At 46.1% G+C, this 19,088-nt stretch overlaps 1 protein-coding gene across 2 annotated transcripts in view; it reads right to left on the bottom strand.

Moving 5' to 3' along the window:
- Positions 1–1,873: 1,873 nt before the first annotated feature.
- Ctdspl (CTD small phosphatase like) overlaps positions 1,874–19,088 on the bottom strand; it is a 111,121-nt gene continuing 93,906 nt past the window's right edge. For both annotated transcript variants that reach the window (XM_027932428.2, XM_027932429.2), the window contains 4 exons: positions 15,922–15,978; positions 12,390–12,482; positions 9,317–9,502; positions 1,874–5,569 (listed from right to left, as the gene is read on the bottom strand). In XM_027932428.2, coding sequence (XP_027788229.1) covers positions 5,444–5,569; positions 9,317–9,502; positions 12,390–12,482; positions 15,922–15,978 — 462 coding nt within the window. In that variant the 3' untranslated portion in view covers positions 1,874–5,443. The remainder of the gene's footprint in view (positions 5,570–9,316; positions 9,503–12,389; positions 12,483–15,921; positions 15,979–19,088) is intronic.

The raw sequence follows: 19,088 nt of genomic DNA, 5'->3' as shown, positions 1-19,088 counted from the left end.
TCCTGTATTACAGATGAGCCGTGTTTAGTCTGGAAAATTTCAGGAGGGGAAATCTCAGTGTGCCCAAGTGCCAAATAAGTGCCCTCTTGTGACCTTTGATGCTTACTAGGACATGCAGCCTGGGGCTGCCACCACTCTCAGCCATTATCTGCTTGCATGCTAAGTTATGAAGCCACCCTGGGGATAGAGCTGATGGCAGAGAAGTCAAGAGGAGGGAAAGAGAAGGCTAGGGAGCAGAGTGAAGGAAAGACATAGGACAAGGGACCCAGCCAAGGAGTTGTAACCAGAAATGACTTCTCTCTGGCTGCCCAGCTGTGAAGACTGAAGTAGGACACAGCACAGACTAGCAGTGGGATATTTGCTGTAGAGTCTCTAGGAACATACTGGATTGTCTCCTGGACTCGACACACACTGGTATGGTCTAGATCTGGATGTCCTCAAAGGCTTATGTGTTGAGGGCTTGGTCCCCAGTGCAGCAGTGTGCAGTGGTGGATCATGAGGGCTCTGACTTCCTCCATGGATTAGCCCAGTGAGGGACTCATAATGGGAATGAACTACTGGGAGGCAGTGGAAACTGCAGAAGGTGGAAGGGAGGGAGTTGAACCTAGGGAATGCTCTTGGGGACTGTATCTTGTCCCCAGCTCCTTCGTCTCTGCTTCCTGGCATGAAGTAAGCAGCCTTTCTTCTGCCAAAGCCCTCTGGCCATGATGTTCTGCCTCCATTCAGCCCAAAGCAATGAAGCCAGTGACCACAGACTGAAACCACTGAAACCATGAGCCAAAATAAATTTTTTCTCCTTTCTTTTTTCTCAGGTACTCTGTTCCAGAGAGAGAAAGCTGACCAACACATACTGTGCCTGGGTTGTCAGGGATGAAGAGAGCCATCCCTCTGTATCTGCAGGGGATTGGTTTTAGGACTCCCCTTGGGTACCCAAATCAAGCCCCTTAAATAAAGTGGAATTTTTGCAAGTAACCTATGCACATCCTTGTGTATACTTTAAATCATCCCTTGATTACACCTAATATAAATGCTATGTAAATAGTTGTTATTTAGGAAATCATGACACCTGTACAGGTTCCATACTGATGCAGTTTTCTGAATCTTTCTGATCTCTGGTTGGCTGAATTAGGATACAACACCCCATGGTTGTGAGGGCTGACTGGATGTGTCTGGCAGAACCTAGTATCCTGTGACAGAACAGAGACTGCCGAGCTTTGTCTCAGTGGCTTATCTGATGAGATGGTGGACACTGGTGTTGTTTTCTGAATTAAATATCATTATGAAGAAACAAGGTCCTGAGAGTGATGAGGCCATGCCAGGAGTCCTGAGAGAGAGGCCCTTGCTGCTTCTCTCATCTTCACACGGAGAAGGGCAGGGCTGAGGGTAATATCTGCAGGATGTCTCACTGTAAGCAAATTGTCTGCTACATCCCTGCTTTTCTGACTCCTCGCCATTCTTCTAGTAAGCACAGTATCTTAGCTAGTGTCCTTGAGGAGTATCTGTATATACAACTCCTGTGGCTCTTATGGCACAGGGTGGGGGACCACGATTCTCTCATGCTGTATCTAGAAGCCTCTCGGTGGGGCTGGAGTCCTTGTGGGAGGATGGTGAGCCAGACTGCTTCCATCTGGGGAGAGGAAGCCAGGGGGCCAAACAGCTGTAACTTTTTGGATGACAGGCAATTTGGTTTTCTAGCTTCCCCTGGGGTCAAGGCCTGTGGTTCCCTGGGGTCTTGCAGCCTGGCTCCCATCCACCCTGCTCTCCAGAAGTGGTGACACTAGGAGACTCAAGGTGCTGGCATGAGGCTGTGCAGGGGGCAGCATGGAGGGAGGAGAGGCGCTGCCACTGGAGAAGGAGTCCATCCACAAGAGAGTGTAGTTTCACGTGTTTATTTTTGGCAGGAAGGAAATCATTGCAAACCTCTTGATTGACAACACTCGCCCCTGGAAACGTGCACAGTCCAAAGTAATGCTGGATTGTTCATCATGTTCAAATGTCCATCAGAAACCCATGACTACCCAGACACCAACATCTCTGCTGCTTGCGGGGGTGGGGGGTTAGTCTGCAGAGAAGCTCCTGGGAGAATGGACCTGGAACAGACACCATCAGATTTACAGTAAAATAGGAACAGAGGCAGCCAGTCCATTTTGTACAGGTAACTGCAAATGCATCAAGCCATCCGTTCTTCTCAACCCCTGGCATGCCAACTGTCCAGCACAGCACCTTTAGAAGCAGAGGCGTAAACGTCACGAGTGTTTGACCATAGGGCTGTGTGTTTCTGGATTTTATTAGAAAGCCATCTTTAAAATACAGGGTTGTAAATTGTTGCCAACACATAGACTTACAGACTTCTCCTTTACACCCAAAGTTCAAATGCTGCAACCGTGACAAGTCAGTGTCATTGGGGCACCATGTCCCCAAAGTCATCTCATCAAAATTGCACCATGTCAAAGGAGATTCCCCACCAACCATCAACCATGACAGGTGGTGTTTATTATTAGTATACAAATGCATTGTTTAAAAACAGCTAGTATGTGAAACCACAGACCAACACATAGGATTCCAGAGCAATGGAAGACGGAGCCTTAATGTTATCAGGAGTGCCTGGGCACCCCCAGCTCTAGGCCTGGCCAAAGATGTCGTAACATCATAGTGGCGGGAGTCCACAAACCCAAGGAATCCTGTCCCAGATCTTAATGTAAAAAATACTTGCCCAGGAGGCTACATTGTAATCTGGTACTGAGAGGACCATGGAAACTGGAGGTCAGACTTCACTGTAGCTTAAAAAAGTCTGAGCATTTGGTAACGTGGGAAATATATGGCACAGAGAAGTAGATAATAGGTTTCATTAGGTTTTAAAGCCCACAATTTAATAAAAGGTAATAATTAAAAACAATACCCGTATTTACCTTTAAAAACCATAAACCCCATTTGCCTCATTTCTTGGCCTTGTTAGAATTCTATTGCTTCATTTACATGTAGATGATTAAAAATATATATATATAGATATAGATAATTTGATTATGTACACAGAGCAGAATCAAGGATTAAAATAAAAACGGAATTTTGGAGTGTGGTCAAATAAGGTGCACAGATTCCAGAACCCTCAGAGGTTTTGGTCGTCCTCCCATGACATTCTGTGTCTGTGGTGGCAGGAACTGGGCTCCCTTCCCAATAGCTCCACACTGGATTAGTGCAATGGCATGAACTGCGCTCCCAGGTGCAGGAGCTGGGAGGTGAAGGGTTTGGCTCAAGCCTGACATGTGTTTAACTCCACTTGCCAGAAGGGGAGCACTCCCCTGAAATATTCTGGAATTTTAATCCTCTCTGCCCCTCTTCTAAGTGAGGCCCTGTGCTGGCCAACATGGAAGGGGGCATGGTGGAGGGCTAAGGCTCCTTAGGGCCTAGTTCTGGGTGGATATCAACACCTGACAGACACTTGACTGGAACATTCAAGACATTTAAGGCAGTGGGGTCATTTAATGACTGTTTTTCTAAATGAAGGTTTATGACATGGACAGATCTGCCATGTAACTGTCATTATCTGTGGCAATGTCTAGCAAGGGGCTGTTTCTATTTTAACTGGCATATGGATTACTGGGTTTGGAACACTTCGAATGTCAGGAGACCCGGTTACCCCTGAATATTCTCTCCTGAATGCACAGCACTCAACAGACCAAAGTGCTGTGGGGAGGATACGACTGGCAGCTGGCTTCATTATTTTCTGAGTGGAAAGCACAAGAAGAATCTTACTCTGACCCCTAGATTTGCACCTTGCTAGAGCCAGTCACTCCCACCAGCACTCTGGCTGAGGACAACCCACAGAGGACTAAGGCAATGGTGCCAAAACAAAAGGGTTTTTTAAAATTATTTCGAAAAGCAATACTTTATAGACTGTCTTGTTGTCAAACAAGGAACATGGCACTGCTTAAACACCAAACTGGGAGAGGCTGAGAAGAGAGCCTGGCTCAGAGGAGGAGCCCTTCTTCTCTCTGGTTTGGAGTGGGTCTCCCAGCTAGACAGGCTTCCCCACTTTTGGCTCAAAATAGCTGTGCTTCCAAGGAGACCAAGAGATGGACTCGGGCCACATAAAACTGGTGGCTGGTTGAGGCCACTGGTTCTCCAGTGAAAACAGTCAGCTCATCAGAGGACCTGATGTTGACTGCAGTTCAAAGTTAAATATTACAGCTGTGTGGTGCTCTGGCCCTTGTGCCTCTGTACACTTCTGTATTCTTGGCGGCCAGTGCCAGGGAAGGGACACAGTTGGTGCAGTCTGCCATGGGGTGGGACACCCGTTTTTGACCCTATCCAAGTTTGCAGCTTAGCAGTGAGCATGTTCTGAGCATAGGCACAGTGGCAAAGAACAGTGTAACAGCCGCTGGTCAATTCCATTTGGTGGCAGCACGGTAGCAGCAAAGAAAATTCCCAAACAGCTCCATGTATATCCAGCTTTTGGAAAGGAAAGGAATTAAAATTCAATAAACAGGCTTTTTTTTTTTTTGTATCCAAGGGTTTCAGGGTTTCTTGTAACTGTTCTACCAAAACCAATAACAGCAGAACAGCAAAAAACACACAGAAGATATGGCAGTGGTGTGAAAGCAGAAGTGATGTGATGTCACTTTTCAAGGGTGTGATGTCACTTTTCAAGGGGAAAATGTGACCTCAAGACAAAATTTGTCATCATCAGAAATCATAATATAAAAGAATATTGTTTCCTAAAATGTTGAGCCACACAATTGCAGATACATTCCAAACTGGGTCAGAAATGAGTGGAGACAATGACGTAGTCACAAAAAACTCCTGTCAATGGGAGCCTGACCCTGCAGCATGCCATGGGTCATCAGAGCAAAGTCACACCTGTTGGGAAACAGGCATCAATGACTCTCCCTCCCTCACCCCCCACCCCATTATACACACACTACCAGGTTCTAGAAAATTGTCATGTTCATCTTCTCAGAGTATCTAAGACAATAAAAGGCTAAAAGATGTCTGGAAATATGTTTGTGTAGAAAAATTAACTCTCAGCTTAAAATAACATTCAAAAAGGCACTTCATCCTGTAGGAAAGAGATTCTGAGTTGGGTCAGCTGCTCTGAGCTGAGACAGAAGGGGACAGGTTGTCTGTTTGGAGGGGAGAACAGTTGAAAGGAAGTTCTGATAGATATCAAGCTTTTTTACCCCCCATTTTTTTTTTCTTTTTGGTATGTTTTAAGAAAAGCAAATCCAGTAAAATGCATGTCGCTTTATGAAATTTGTTAAAAGAGTTCTTTTTAAAATAGTTGTTTCTGTTCTTAAAAAACAAAACAGGTAGGCATGGCCACATTCACCCTGTGGCCTGGAGCATGGAGTCTCCTCACTTTCAGCTCCAGGGAGCTGAGGCCAGGCAGGTCCCCTGAGGCCAGAGGTTCCAGAGTGCAGAGGCAGGAGGTGGGCCGAGGCCGGGGCTACCTATTGCAGAGCCTCTGCAGCATGCTGTACACGTCGTCCTCACGGCTCAGGCCCTCGAAGAAGGGGATGAGGTCCAGCAGCTCCGTGTCCGTCATGTCATCGAACCAGGACTGCACAGGCACCTGGAAGACAGTGGGTGGGGCAGGTAGCACAACTGTACCCAGGGGCTGGGGCTGTTCCCAACCTGACTGGGTCCCCAGACTTTTATCATATGTTTTGGTAAAGAGGATTAGTATCTAGAAATCATCATCATCAACTTCATGACCATCATTCTGCTTGTTCCCCTGTTCTAAACAAGGTCAGTCCAGAGCTATGTGGCTTTAGGATCACTCAAGAGGCAAAGTGTACCCAGTCCATGTGCATTTGCCTGTTTTATTCTCCTGCCACAGGAGAGGCAGCCAAAGCACTAGGCTTGCTATTTGCAGTTTCATAAAGCTCTTTATATAGCACCAAGTCAGCTCCTTGCACCTGGGAGCAAACGTATCCAGAGGTGATGTGCCAATTCCTGAAACCAGGAGGCGCTGTCTAAGCACAGGAGGCTTCTACTTAAAGTTGTGCTGTGCTGCATGGCAAAGACAGGGATGCATTTCCCCCATGCTTAGCAATGAAAAGGTAAAAGTGGAAGCATAAGATTCCAGGGCATTCTGAAGGATGGGCAAAGGTAGGATTTCTCCTTAATTTTAGGCTGAGAAGTAGAGGGGGGTGGTGGTTGGTGGCAGCCAGGGGTGTAGAGAAAAGATTTAAAAAGAAATTTAAGAAAACTGAAAAGGTGTACAAGCCACATTTTGACCTTTTTACAAATCAAATTTTATAAACAGAAACATAAAAATTCATGTAATTTTGAAAAATAAACAATATAAGAATTAATAGAAAAATGAACACTTCTAGGAGGAAAAGAGAGAATGGAGGAGGGCAGGAAAAACGACTTCTCTAAATGGAAGATTCTCTAGATCTTCACTGATAGTTTTGAATCATGTAAATGTGTTACATAATTAAAAGAAAATCAAACCATTAGGAGAAAGGCAATTAACAAATGAACCTAAGTTATATAAGGCTAGAGGGTGACATGATCACACAGAGAATTACTTCAAGTGATTTTTTTTTGTTGTTCCCCAAGTGCTGGGGATCAACTGCAGAGCCTTGTAGATGCCAGGAGAGTGTCCTACTACTGAGTATATCCCAGTGATTTCAAATATGGTATCTGACTGTACATCTCTCCAAAAACCCCTAAGCTGCATTCAATTTTTACTATCCGTAATTAATATCAGAACTGCTATTTTGACTTAAATATATAGTATAGAAAAAAAATCAAACACGTAATTATGTTAATATCCTTAGAAATCAAGCATTTCATCATGAGAGAGATTCACATACAAAAACAAAGAAGTAAAATAAAAGTTCTGTAATCTTAACGTTGAATTGGAAAAACCAGTATGAATTTATAATTTATTTTTCTTTCTAAGAAATAAGTATTTTGGTTCTTTTTTTTTTAAAGCTCCGATTTGTTATATGATTAAAAGTAAAGGACATGCCATCCCAATTGTGACCTCTAAACACCATTTCCACTAACGGGGACCAAGATTCACAGAAAACTGGCTGATTTCAGGACTGAACTAAGAAATGTTCAAAAACAGCCTGGAACGTCTCTTCTTCTTTTTGTGCTGGGGATGGAACCCAGAGCCTTGCGAATGTTAAGTACACAATCTACTAAGGAACTACACTCCCAGTCCCTGGCCTGGAACATCTGGTATCAGAAAGCAAAGCAGGCTATCAAATATTATTGTTATTTGGAGGAGTCTCCGTTGGTCAAAGGCAAAAATGTGAGCATCCAAAATAATAATAAACAGATTGGACTGAAACAATAAAAAAAATCTATGAGCACATATAATACTAAAATTCACTGGTTACTTCTGGAGATTGTTAGAGCTCATTACTCTAATACACACACACACGTGTGTGTGCACATACACACATAAACTTATTAGCCTAAAACTGCAAAATTAAAGGAAAAAAACTAAGACTTTATACTGCTTTCCCTATTCAAACATTCAAACTGTATTTTATGGAAAGCAAACAGACAACATGGCCAGTTCTGTTTTATTTTTTTAGAAGATGTCTGGCCAAAAAAGGCATAAGGAATGATAAGATTTAGAAATCAAACATTTTGCAATTCTGAATGAAATAGTGGATTTACACAACAACTGCTATGATTATGAGGTGAAAGATTAATAGGGAACTTTATAATGGATGAACCCAATGACCAACTTTAAATCTTTAGGGGCAATCTGACATTATATGCCTCCTGGTATGATTTCATAGGAAGTATGCAATATCACCTATGATGTATTTGTATTTGTGGACAAAAAAAAAAAAAAAAAAAAAAAAAGAGAGAAAAGAAATGAGCCTGAATCTAACCAAATAGTATACAGAGATCTATCTTTTTGTTTAAAGGATATAGGGCAGCTGGAAAAATATACGTAACACCACCAAACCACAGCAAATAGGCAGACTCAGAATGCAGAAAATTTGTATAAGAAAAATAACCAAACCTTCAACAAACCAATGGCATAGAAGAATGAGACAGAAAGGAAGAGATGTTCAAATTACAAAAGAATTAACCAATGCAATGCATGGGCCTTTTTTGGATCTTGATTCAAACAATTCAGATGAAATAAAACATTTTGGGATGATGGGACACAATGAATATAGTGTGAATAGTAGATAATGTAAGAAGCTACTGTGTTGGATCACAAGTTGAAGGCTATCCTGGGAAACTTAGCAAGAACCTGCCTCAAAATAAAAATAAAAAGGGCTGGAGATGCAGCTCTGTCCATCCCCAGTACTCAAAGAAGAAAAAAAAATATCTTTTTAAAAAATCTTATCTATTATCTCTTTTTAAAATCTATCTTTTATCCCTTATCTGACATAACCAAATGTACTATGTTGAATTTGATTTACTTGTTAAAGTATTATATGTAAAACAATACATTTTGAGTAAGTATTCAAACAACAATATCACACCAGCTAAGTGAATCATTTGAATTTTTTTTGTTACTAAGTGTGGCTAGAGTTCTGGACCTGAGGAGGGGACCTCTGTAAGCCTGGATGAGTCTGAGAGGCGTGCGTGTACGCGTGCGTGTGTGTGTGTGTGTGTGTGTGTGTGTGTGTATAGATTCCCCAGGGGAATCACCAGAGCAGAAGGGCTGGTTGTTGCAGGCACTGCTGAGAGGCCAGCAGTGGCTGATTTCTGTTCCTCTGGAAGAGCACTGGGCGGGTGAAGGGAGGCTGTCCCCTACTGAGGAGGCACTGGGAGCTGCCGTGCTCCAGGGGGTTTATGTAAGAACTGTTCCCACGGGGTGCTTCTCAGACATCATTATGAGGTATAAGCCGACAGTCTTATCTGAAGACCTTATTGAAATGTTTATTCATCCTTGTTTAAGGTATACTTGTGCTTTAGGGGTCACCCAGCCTGTTGAATCTGCTACAGGGGTCACGAAGTGCTGGGCAGCAGCCAGCTGTGTGAGGTTAACAGCAGACAACCCTCCACAAGTACCCTCCCCGGAGTACTAAGGAGAAACGGGTAGGTGGAGTGCTTACCAGGGCAAGCCCTGCTCTAGCCGCTGCTTTTCACCTACTGCCCACCAAATCCCCTATCAACCCTACAAGATCGGCATTCCCAGAATTCCCACTTGACAGGTGATGCAACTGAGGCTCAGTGAGGTGAGATAACTTGACTGATGTCCTGCAACTGCTAAGAGGCTGAGCTGGGATTTAACCAAGAAAAGGCTCCAAGACCTTCTCGTGGGGGTACTCGCCTGCCAAGACAGCTCAGATGCAGCCCTGCCATCTTGTTCTCTAGGGCTACTTACTGCATTCTCAGGATGGAAGATGTAGGAGGCAGGAGAATTGTCCACGATGATCACTTTGCTCAGCTCCCGACCCAGGCGACTCAGGTCCTTCACGTAGTTCCCACGATGGAAAACACAGGACTCTCTGAAGAGCCGGGCCCGGAACACACCCCAGCGGTCTAGGAGGTCAGCCACAGGGTCTGCATACTAGAAAGAAGGTGTTGCGAATTAAGGCTGGGTGCCCAGAAGAGCCAGAGACCCTGGCCTACTGCAGCAATACCCAGACTATTTTTTTTTTTAAAAAGGTGATTTAATAACTGGAAGTGTTTTAGGATCCCCGTTATTTTTCTCTCCATGTATTAAGATGCACTGGACTCTTCCATTTCTTACATCTAATCCACAGAATATCTTTAGCAGTTTTACCTTCAAAAATATCCGGACTCCACCTGCATCTCTCTAGTTTTACTGCTACCACCCTAGGCCAGGCTCTACTCTCTGGCCTGGGAGATGTTTTTCCTGCTGGACCTCCCTTCCTAGCCCATTTACCTCAAAGCTGTTAGAATAGTCAATGGAAAACATACTTCCCATCACATCAGCCCCTTGCTTAACATTCTCCACTGTCTATTGCTGCACCTCCTGGAGTGAGGCCCATGTCCTCTAGGATGATGTGAGGACAGGCCTCACCATCAAGACCAAAGTGAGGGCACAGCCAGGCATTGCTGGGGATCTGTAACTTTGCCAGGAACACTGGAGTACCTGCAGCTGTTGGGAAGGCCAGCAGTGAGATGCATAGCATCTGAGTCCATGGGCAAGTCTTTTCCTCTCCAAGATACCCCGAGGGAGGCAGAGTCCAGGAATAGCTCTATCTCTTACTAACCAAGTGGGGTCAGAGTTCAGCACACTGTTCCAATGAGGCCAAATAAGCATCAGTGGGTGGACTACTAGGGGTTGGCTCTGGATGGGAAAAGATGGTTAACTGCCTCATAATCATTGCTGCTGATGGTGTTGGCACTCATCTTTCTGGGAAGTGAATGAATCTGGGGACCAGAGGCCTGAGAGATGAATGTGAAGAATGTAGGCCTCATGAGGTCAGGCACTGTGTCTCCTTGATCTTTGCTACATTCACAGTGCCTAGTACTGTTTGGCATACAATAAGTACTGAGTAAATATGCACTGGGGGAATAAATGGTTGTGTGACAAGGATGCGGGTCCTAGAGGGCACTGACAGCCAGTGGGGGGCCTCTGAGGCTGTACACCAATGCTTCCAGCAGGGAGCTTAGCTGAGCCCAGAGCCCAGAGCCCAGAGCTGAAGCAATGACCACCATAGTGGAACTTGGACATCAGGGAGGAAAGGGGCTGTAAGGCTGCCCTTGGGAACTGATTCCACTCAGCCAGCCTGGAGTAGCAGCAACAAAAGGACTGGAGAGACAGATGGAGGGGCAGGAAGAGAAGCCCAACAAGGATGTTTAAGCAAATACTGGGGACAATGCCAAGGAAATGTTTTCAATTTTGCCAAAGAAAAAAACAACTCCTGGTCCAGGGCATTGGTGCAAGCTTCCTGTTTTTTATTTCTGTGATTATTACTTCAGGTTCCTCAGCATCCCAGAGCACTGTCAGAAGAGCCATCGAAGCTGCAGATGCAATTAGTCTTGGTACCTCTCATCTGAAAGATTACCCACTAGGGAAGACTTTGCCTTCCCTGAGGCCTCGCTCTCTTCTTGGTATGCAAACTAAAGCCCACATTTTGGATTCCCTCTCCAGAGGTGCAGGCTCTGTGCTGGGATGAGACTGGCAGAATGCTGTGCAGGTGGGGCTCTCTCTCACCTTGCTCAGCACAGAGATGGACCCGGATAGGAATGCCTAGGCTGGCAAAGCAGAGTGCCCAGGATCTGGAGTCAGAAGCTCCAACACACAGAGCAGGAGCATGGGCACCAGGGTACAGGGAGCCATCCAGAGGCTGGCCACACTGGGGCAATCTACTGTGTGTGTTTCCCTGGAGCAGGTCTGCACACAGGCAGATGGCTAACCTAGGCCCCACAAAATGCATCTTTGGGGACACTCAAGAATCCCCAGGGTACCCAAGAAGACACTGGTGGTGCTACCAAGTGGACGGCACTGGTCTCACGAGAGTCAGGGTTTGAAAGATGTCACGGTAAGGACCTTGGAGGAGGAACAAGGGCCCACTCTGCCTGCCCTAGAAACAGCACAGCACCTTGTTTCATCTGTGAAGGGGGAATTGAAACCTGACCGGGGGTCTTGAGAACCCATTTACTTCCTTAAATAGTGGAAGAGGACAAAGAAACCTCTTTGGTCAGATGAGGGTAGCTGATGGATAAGTTGTAAGATCAAAATATGTCTGAATGATTTTATCACCATTAACACTTATGATGCTAAATACTGACCATCAGGAGCACCACACTGTGACAATGACCAGCATAGTACATGGAGCCCAGCCAAGAGCTTGCTGAGTACTTGCCCAGCATGTCAGGTGCCCTGCTAAGCCCTTTACACAGGCAGTTTAATTTAATCCTCCCTATGAGGCAGAAGGAATTATCCCCACTTATAGAGGAGGAAACCAAGATGCCAAAAGTGAAGTGACTTACCTGAGATCACACAGCAACTTAGGGCAGAGCCAGAACTTTCACCAGCCCACGTCTGTGGGTGACTGTCCACGTGTCTCTCATTTGTCCCTCCCCTAAGCCAGTGTAACCCAAACTCAAGGTGTGGGTTCTCTAGCATTTGGATGCCAGTCAGTGGACGAGAAGGCACCAATGTGCCTGCAGCAGGCGGCCATCCTTTCACAGCCACACTGGACATTTGTGATTTTTCTCATCCGTGGACAACCAGCTTCAGGCGGCTGTGTACAGCAACTTCATGGAGCATTTGTTCTAAGTGCTCCCTGTTACCATGGTAACCAGAAGTCTTTCAGCCTGGCAGTGTGCACATGGCCTGTGTCTGTCCCATCTGGGTGGGAACCTGTCACCATAAAAACAGCTTTCCCCACCTTAACAAAGGCTTGTGACAGATCAGAGTTAGAGGTGGGGGAGGGGAGTGGAAAGCTGGGGCTGGGAGTTGGGTGAGGAATAGGACGCACCTTGGCCAAGCTGGCAGTAAAGAGCACACACTCAAAGAGCTGCCCCATCCTCTGGAGGAATTCGTCCACATGTGGCCGCTTCAGCACGTACACCTGCAACGGCAGGAAGCAGCAAGCTGGTCAGTCATGGCAGCTGCTGGGATGCCTGGGCCCAAGCGCCCACTGTAGGAAGAACTGCCCCAAAGGTGTCTGCCTCCCATCACCATGTCCATGTGTGGCCTGCAGAGGCCAGACTACAGCATCAGAGGGCACACTCCCCAGGTGGGGGTCCAGGTCTAAGTTCATTGTAGATGACCCTCTTAAGGGGGAAAGGGAAGCTGACCATAGAATGGAGGGGCTTGGGGATTTTTCAGAGCCAGTGAGTAGAATGCAGGTCCCATGTCTGTGTAAACCACTCATTCATTTCACATGTGTTTCTTGGCACCTGTTGTGGGATAGGCCCCATGTGGATAAAGGCCATGGTCTGGGTGCTGTTCTTTTGGAAATGAATGGCAGATCTAGGATTGCTCCAGCTGCCACCTTACTCTGAACAGAACCCTTCCCCTCAATAGAAGGTGAGGGGCAAAAAGGGTCTTATCAGCATGCGAGCTGCCTACTTGAAACCACAGGGTTGCTCTGCTGGGCGTGATATAGAAAGACGTTTTGGGAGATGTGAAGCCAGCTTCAGGGACTCATAAACAAGCCACCTTGGGGGCCTCTGAGTAAAGAGTAGCCTTTTCTAGAATGGCTGGGCTCTGTGCAGCCTTTTGGCCAGGCAGGCTGGGCAGGGCTGCACAGCAGTGAGGCTTCAGCTCACACATGGGCTCTGGACTAGGGAGCCTGAAGAAATCAGAAGAAATTGGGAGATGGGAGAGAAGGCCAAGCTGGTGAGAGGACAAAGGAAATGGGAGAAGGGAGGAACCCATTAAAACCTGAATAAATTTCTTTTGAAATTAGCCACTTCACTAAATAAATCAAACTCTTCAAAATTCAATTCAACATATTTACCGAGCTGCAGCTCTGTGCTCAGCTTGATGTGGTTACAAAGATGAATCAAACACAGGCCTTGCCCTTGAAGGGCTCACAGTCTATAGCAGATGCATGCAAAAGTATAAAAGAAAACATGGCATAATGAAAGTCACAGCAGGGGGATAAATTAAAGAGAGTTAACTCCCCATTCAGGGGAGGGAATCACAGAAGGCAACATTAGGCCCAGATCCTGAAGGATGAATATGCATTCGCCAGGCCTGTAAGAATGAGAAGAAGCAACTTTTCAGGCAGAGGAAAGTATAAGCCTGAGACCTGAAATACTTAATGTGTCAGATGATGCCCAGCTCAGCGAGGTTATGAGAGAAGACGGGGAGGTGGGCAGGAGGTGGCTAAAGACTGAGAGGCAGGTCACAACACATGTAAGGCCTTAAATGGCAGATGGAACAGGGTGGATAAACTGCAGATGTAGCAGAGGTGAGGCAGGGGGGCTCTGTACTCCACGCTGGACACACTGCTGGCAGAGGAATTCTACCTAGAACCGAGTAACTTTCAATATGCCAGATACAGGGACTGGGGAGGACAGGACTTGGTGGGAAACTCATGACTAACAGAGTAGGGTGGACACGGGTCTGTGGCTCAGGGTCACAGCAGGGCACAGAGGAACAGGGTGGCCTAGACACAGGGTGCCAACACAGCTCTGAGGAGCTGGGAGGCTGGGGTGGGAGTTGAGAACAGGGCTCGTGGCTGTAGTGATCCATGCCCCACAGTGCCCAGGAGATTCCTTGGTACCAGTGCCAGCGACAGACTGCAGCCTGTGGTTCTGTGTCCTTGGGAGTACTGTTTGAACAGCAAGCTGTGTTACATGCAAAGGATTGATTTGGGAACTCTGTCGTTGGTACCTCTGGCAGAGAGGAGGGTCCTGGGCCTGGATGCCGGCGTCCAGGCTCGCGTCCCCGTGCAAGTAACCAAGAATAGGCCCATTGGGACCTGCACAGCCTATCCTGGATTACTTGAACGAGGCCACGGCCTTCGCCAAGGCCTTGGTCCTCCTGCTCTTGGCGCCTGTGGCTTCCTTCCCTCAGGAGAGTTTCTGACCCCAGCCCAGGGACCCTGGGGTGTCTACTGCCAAGCAAGTCAAAGCACGGACAGGAGGGAGGCTAGGAGTGGCTCCTGTAGGTCAGGCATGCTCACAGTCACATGGTGTGAAGGATTAATTCCTCTCCTAAAGCTTGCATGCCATTGGGCAGCTCTCCTTTGTCTGTCTCATCACGAGTACTCTGCAACACGAGCCAAGATGCAGAAGTCTTAATTGCGTCTCAGATGCTGAGTTAATTCAGTTGATTTTTTTTTGCAAATGTTAAATGCCCAGGTGCTTGCAGTTTTGGCCCCATGATGACTTTTACAAGCATGAAGTGTAGAGACAGTCCCTATCCACCCTTCCCAGGGATTGTTTCCTGGCAGGATCTCCTGGAGAACAGGCCAGAAAGCAAGGAGTGGGTGGGGAGGGGAGGGGAGGGGAGGGGAACCTGAGTATGAGGCAAGAGCCCTGGGCCAGGAGGCAGGAGACTGGAATTCTCATTTTAGTTCTTCCCATTGCATATAACCTTGAACCAACATTCTCCTTGGCTAAGTCTCAATCTCCCCATCTGGGCAATGAGGTGGCTGGGCCAGCTGGTTTCCAAGGCTGCAACAGTTTTAATACCTGCACTTGAGAGCTGAAGAGCACTGACATTGTTAAGGAAAGACATCCTGTTATGGCCCGTGGCCCAGGTACCAAGAGAGATTTTTCTTCCTGCAATACGAGGCCAGAAACTCTCCCTTTAAGACCCTGGAGCTGGCAAGGAAGATGGTCAGATCATCCCTGTAGAAAACCTGACAAAAGCCACCCCCTTCAACCTTCAAGGCCAGTTTTCCTGCAATGTTTCCAATATGTTCATAAATGAAGCTATTTCCGGAAGAGCTTTATGCAGATAAGGGAAAAAATTACAAAGAATGAAGATGACGCATGCCAACTGACTATGGCATCTTTATTCACAGCAGCCTGCTGATCCAAAAACCTTCTCCCTTTTTCTTTAGGGTTGGGTATTTGCTAAAGATCCACTGGAGAATGCAGGAGTGACAAGATCAGTCTGGAGCAGCTGGTATTGGAAAAGAACACCTTTCCCCAAGAATTCACTGTCAGTGGGTACCTGGTGATTTTCCTGTTGCCTGCTAGGAGAGTAGCCAAAAGCAATTACATGAGGAAGTTAATTAGATTATCAAGCTAGGCCAGTGGGGGAGATGGAAACTTCTGAAAGTCTGCATCAAATCAAAGAACTATTTGAACTTGCAGGCACATCAAATATTTATGAACAGATATAGTTTTCCTTATAAAATCAGTATAAACAAATTCAAGTGAGTAGGAAAGAAAAGCAGAAAAATCATTGTATTTTATTATTCAAAGTCTGTTTGTTTTGTATTGAATAATATTATCACTGAAATAGAAATTAAGAAATAAAGTTCATAGGGAATATAATTAAAATAAATGCTCACTGAAACTCAAATTTAGCTTTGATTTTCTTACCTGATGTATAGTTCCATCGATTTCAACCGGAACAATAAAATCAGCATTACTAATAGGCTAGAGAGAAAAGAGACTATAATTAATATATCTGAAAGAACAAGATAAAATTGGAAATTTTAGCAAGAAAAAAGCTTGCCTGGACCAATGTTTTGATAATTGGAAAAAACAGTTCAGGAGAAGGATGTTGAAGCATGCCTTGGTTCCTTGAAATAAGCACAAGCAGGAAAGCACATTCTTTTCTGTTCTGAATGTCGTGACGTTTCCAGCATCCTGGTCCAACCTCTGGATCACCTGCCTGGCCTCAACCACAAAGGGTGGCACAGCCTGGCGAGAGAATGGGGTTCCTCAGAAACTCCAGCCCTTGCCCAGAGCCCTGCCAGGATGAGGGGACCACTGATGGCCACCAGGGGGAGAAGATGAGAGCCTGACGGCCAGTAGCCAGTGCCACCAGGGAAACAACTTGGACTTAAGACCCACAGTGCTGAGTGGCTAGACAGGAAATGTTCAGCACACAGACCCACAACAGGGCCAGGGACATGCGGGGCAAAGTCAGAGGCCACAAACCACAACCTTGGGCAGGTTCTTCCCCTCTCTGGACTTCAGTGTCTCCTCTCTTCCATAGCTATAGTGACAGGTTTGATGAATAACTGAGGCTCCATCCAGTCCTGAGAATCAGTGATCTCAGGCCCTGCCTGGTAGTCTGGCACAGTCTCCTGTTCTGTGGGTAGAAGTGAGGGCAGCCCTCCCTCAGTTGTTCTAAGGAACACAATACCCAGCATATCCACAAACTTCTAGATATTTAATATAACTCTTGGACAATATTAATAACACTTAAAAATCAAATGCAACTCTTCAGCAGTCATTACATTCTCAATGATGAACTTATACACAGTTCTAAATGGAATTCCACAAATTAGGTAGAAATGAAGAGGCCAAAAGAATCCTCAGCCAACAGACTCTTAGGACAAGACGAGACAAAGGGAAGGGGAAGGTATATGGGGTGGTTGCTGGATGGGGTGCAGGGTATGAAGACTCTCATAGAGCCTGAACTGGGGTCTGCCTTTAAGTCCATCACTGTACACATAAACATTTTCTTTGATTTGTAAATTGAAAAAAAAATGTGAAAAATGCTTGGTTGTAGCACCATTAATAAGCATGCAGTTGTTCAGAGTGCTACTGAAACTTAAGATCACAGTTTACTCCCGGTTACAAGGCCAAGGATGAGCATGGTATTTTATAATTTCACAACTGAAGTACAGAATTATACTAAAACACCAAAAAGACAAGGAAAAAACTCTCACAAGGCATTGGATGTGAAAGCCTGTTTTACAGAACATATAAAATGAGGCAACTTATTCCCAGGCCCCACAAGCATGGTCCTTAATCTCTAAGCACTGGTGTAAAGGGAGCCATAAAGCCAGGGCTCTTATCTGGGGTCCAGAGTCTGTGTGTCACATTTTCTATTGTTGTCTATTTTCTAGGGAGGGGCTCACAGCTTTCAGATTCTAAAAAAGTCTCTGATACACCCAGAATGTTAAAAACTTTATGCTAAAGAACATGCTGCTTGCAAATAAAAAGGCAGGCCTGAGGAGGAAGAACCAGGAAATGCTGACTACAGCTGGTGGTTATCAAAGCCCTCTGGGCAAGCTCTGGGGACGCCAGGGGCTGCCAAGGCTCTGCCTCTGGAGCCCAGACCCCTCAGGAACCTGGGGCAGTCTAATCAGTGTTACCCACACTCCCAGAGCTGCTTGGGTAGATGCTCTCTATGCTGCCACAGTAACTGACCCCTGCTCTGAAGGGCTTTCCCCCAGAGGGACTGAAAAGTCCTGAACATGCCCACAGGGGAGAAAATGCTTCCACTGATGTTCAGAGCACAGCTGGGACACAAGGCCACAGTGGCCCCAAAACCAACCCAGGCCCCAGCCCTCAGGGTGCTGTAGAATGAGGAGGTCCCTGCATGTGCCACTTGCCAGAAGGAGGCCATTTCTCACTGCTAGAAGCCAGTGTGGTCCTTCCTCCACTCTCTGAAGGACTCAAAGACAACGTTCTGGCCTTGTCCTATCACATGAGAAACAGGCAGAAGGATGAATGTTTCTGGCAGGAAGATGTTCAGGCAAAATGTGATGACTCTTCTGCTTGCCATACAACCTGCCAGGACCAACAACAGCTCATGTGAGATATGAAGCCTCTTTCAGATGGTGCCTTTCACATCTCTCAGCAAAGTAAAGGGAGTCCCAGGCTGGGGGCAAGGAGAGAAATGGAGTAGCACTGGCCAGCAATAGAGCAGTTCCTTTGCCAGAAATAACCCAAGGCAAAAAGGACCATAACTTTAAAGACCTGCTGTTTCTTCTCAACACATCAACTTCTTGCTTCACTTTTTTCATCATTTGCCTCTTTTTAGTAAAAGGCGAAAGATTTATACGATCTGAAGAGAAACCAGAGTATTGCCTCTTTTTAAAAACAATTTATTCCATTTAAAAAAATGGTTAATTATTTTTTATTTATTTTTAAATATAAGGGATTGAACCAGGGGTACTTAACCACTGAGCCACATCCCCCAGCCCTTCTTGAGACTGGGTCTTGCTAAGTTTCTCACAGCCTCACTAAGTTGCTGAGGCTGGCCTTGAACTTTCAATCCTCCTGCCTCAGCCTCCTAAGTCAATGAGATTACACTATGTGCCACCATGCCTGGCTGGGTATCTCATTTCTTAATAGGATAGTCACTAGTATCCTGCATAGAGGCCTTTTGGTGACCTGTCATTTTTGCTGGGGAGATGGAGAGTGAGAAAGATGACAAGAAAGACTTTCTGCACTCCATTTTGATGTCACTGCAGCTCTGCAACCTTCATGAGGGTGGGTGCTCATTTATTTAGCCCACCCTCCAAATCCTAGCAACCTCTTGCCATGAAAATGGTCAGAATAAATGGCTGAATTTGTTCAGAGGCTGTTCACTTTAAAAGAGCTTCTTCAGAGTTGGATATCTTTCAAGAATGGATCCAGGAGCATTCTAGGACAGCAGGGTGCCTGACAGCTTGCAAGAGTGCCTCCCACACCCCTCCCAATAATTCTAGGACAGCAGGGTGCCTGACAGCTTGCAAGAGTGCCCCCCACACCCCTCCCAATACGACACAGAGCGCTCCCTTGGTTACCTTGAGGAGTCTAGAATC

The sequence above is a fragment of the Marmota flaviventris genome, chromosome 1, assembly GCF_047511675.1.
Source record: "Marmota flaviventris isolate mMarFla1 chromosome 1, mMarFla1.hap1, whole genome shotgun sequence".
Lineage (NCBI taxonomy): Eukaryota > Metazoa > Chordata > Mammalia > Rodentia > Sciuridae > Marmota > Marmota flaviventris.
This window is presented reverse-complemented; position numbering and strand designations above follow the sequence as displayed.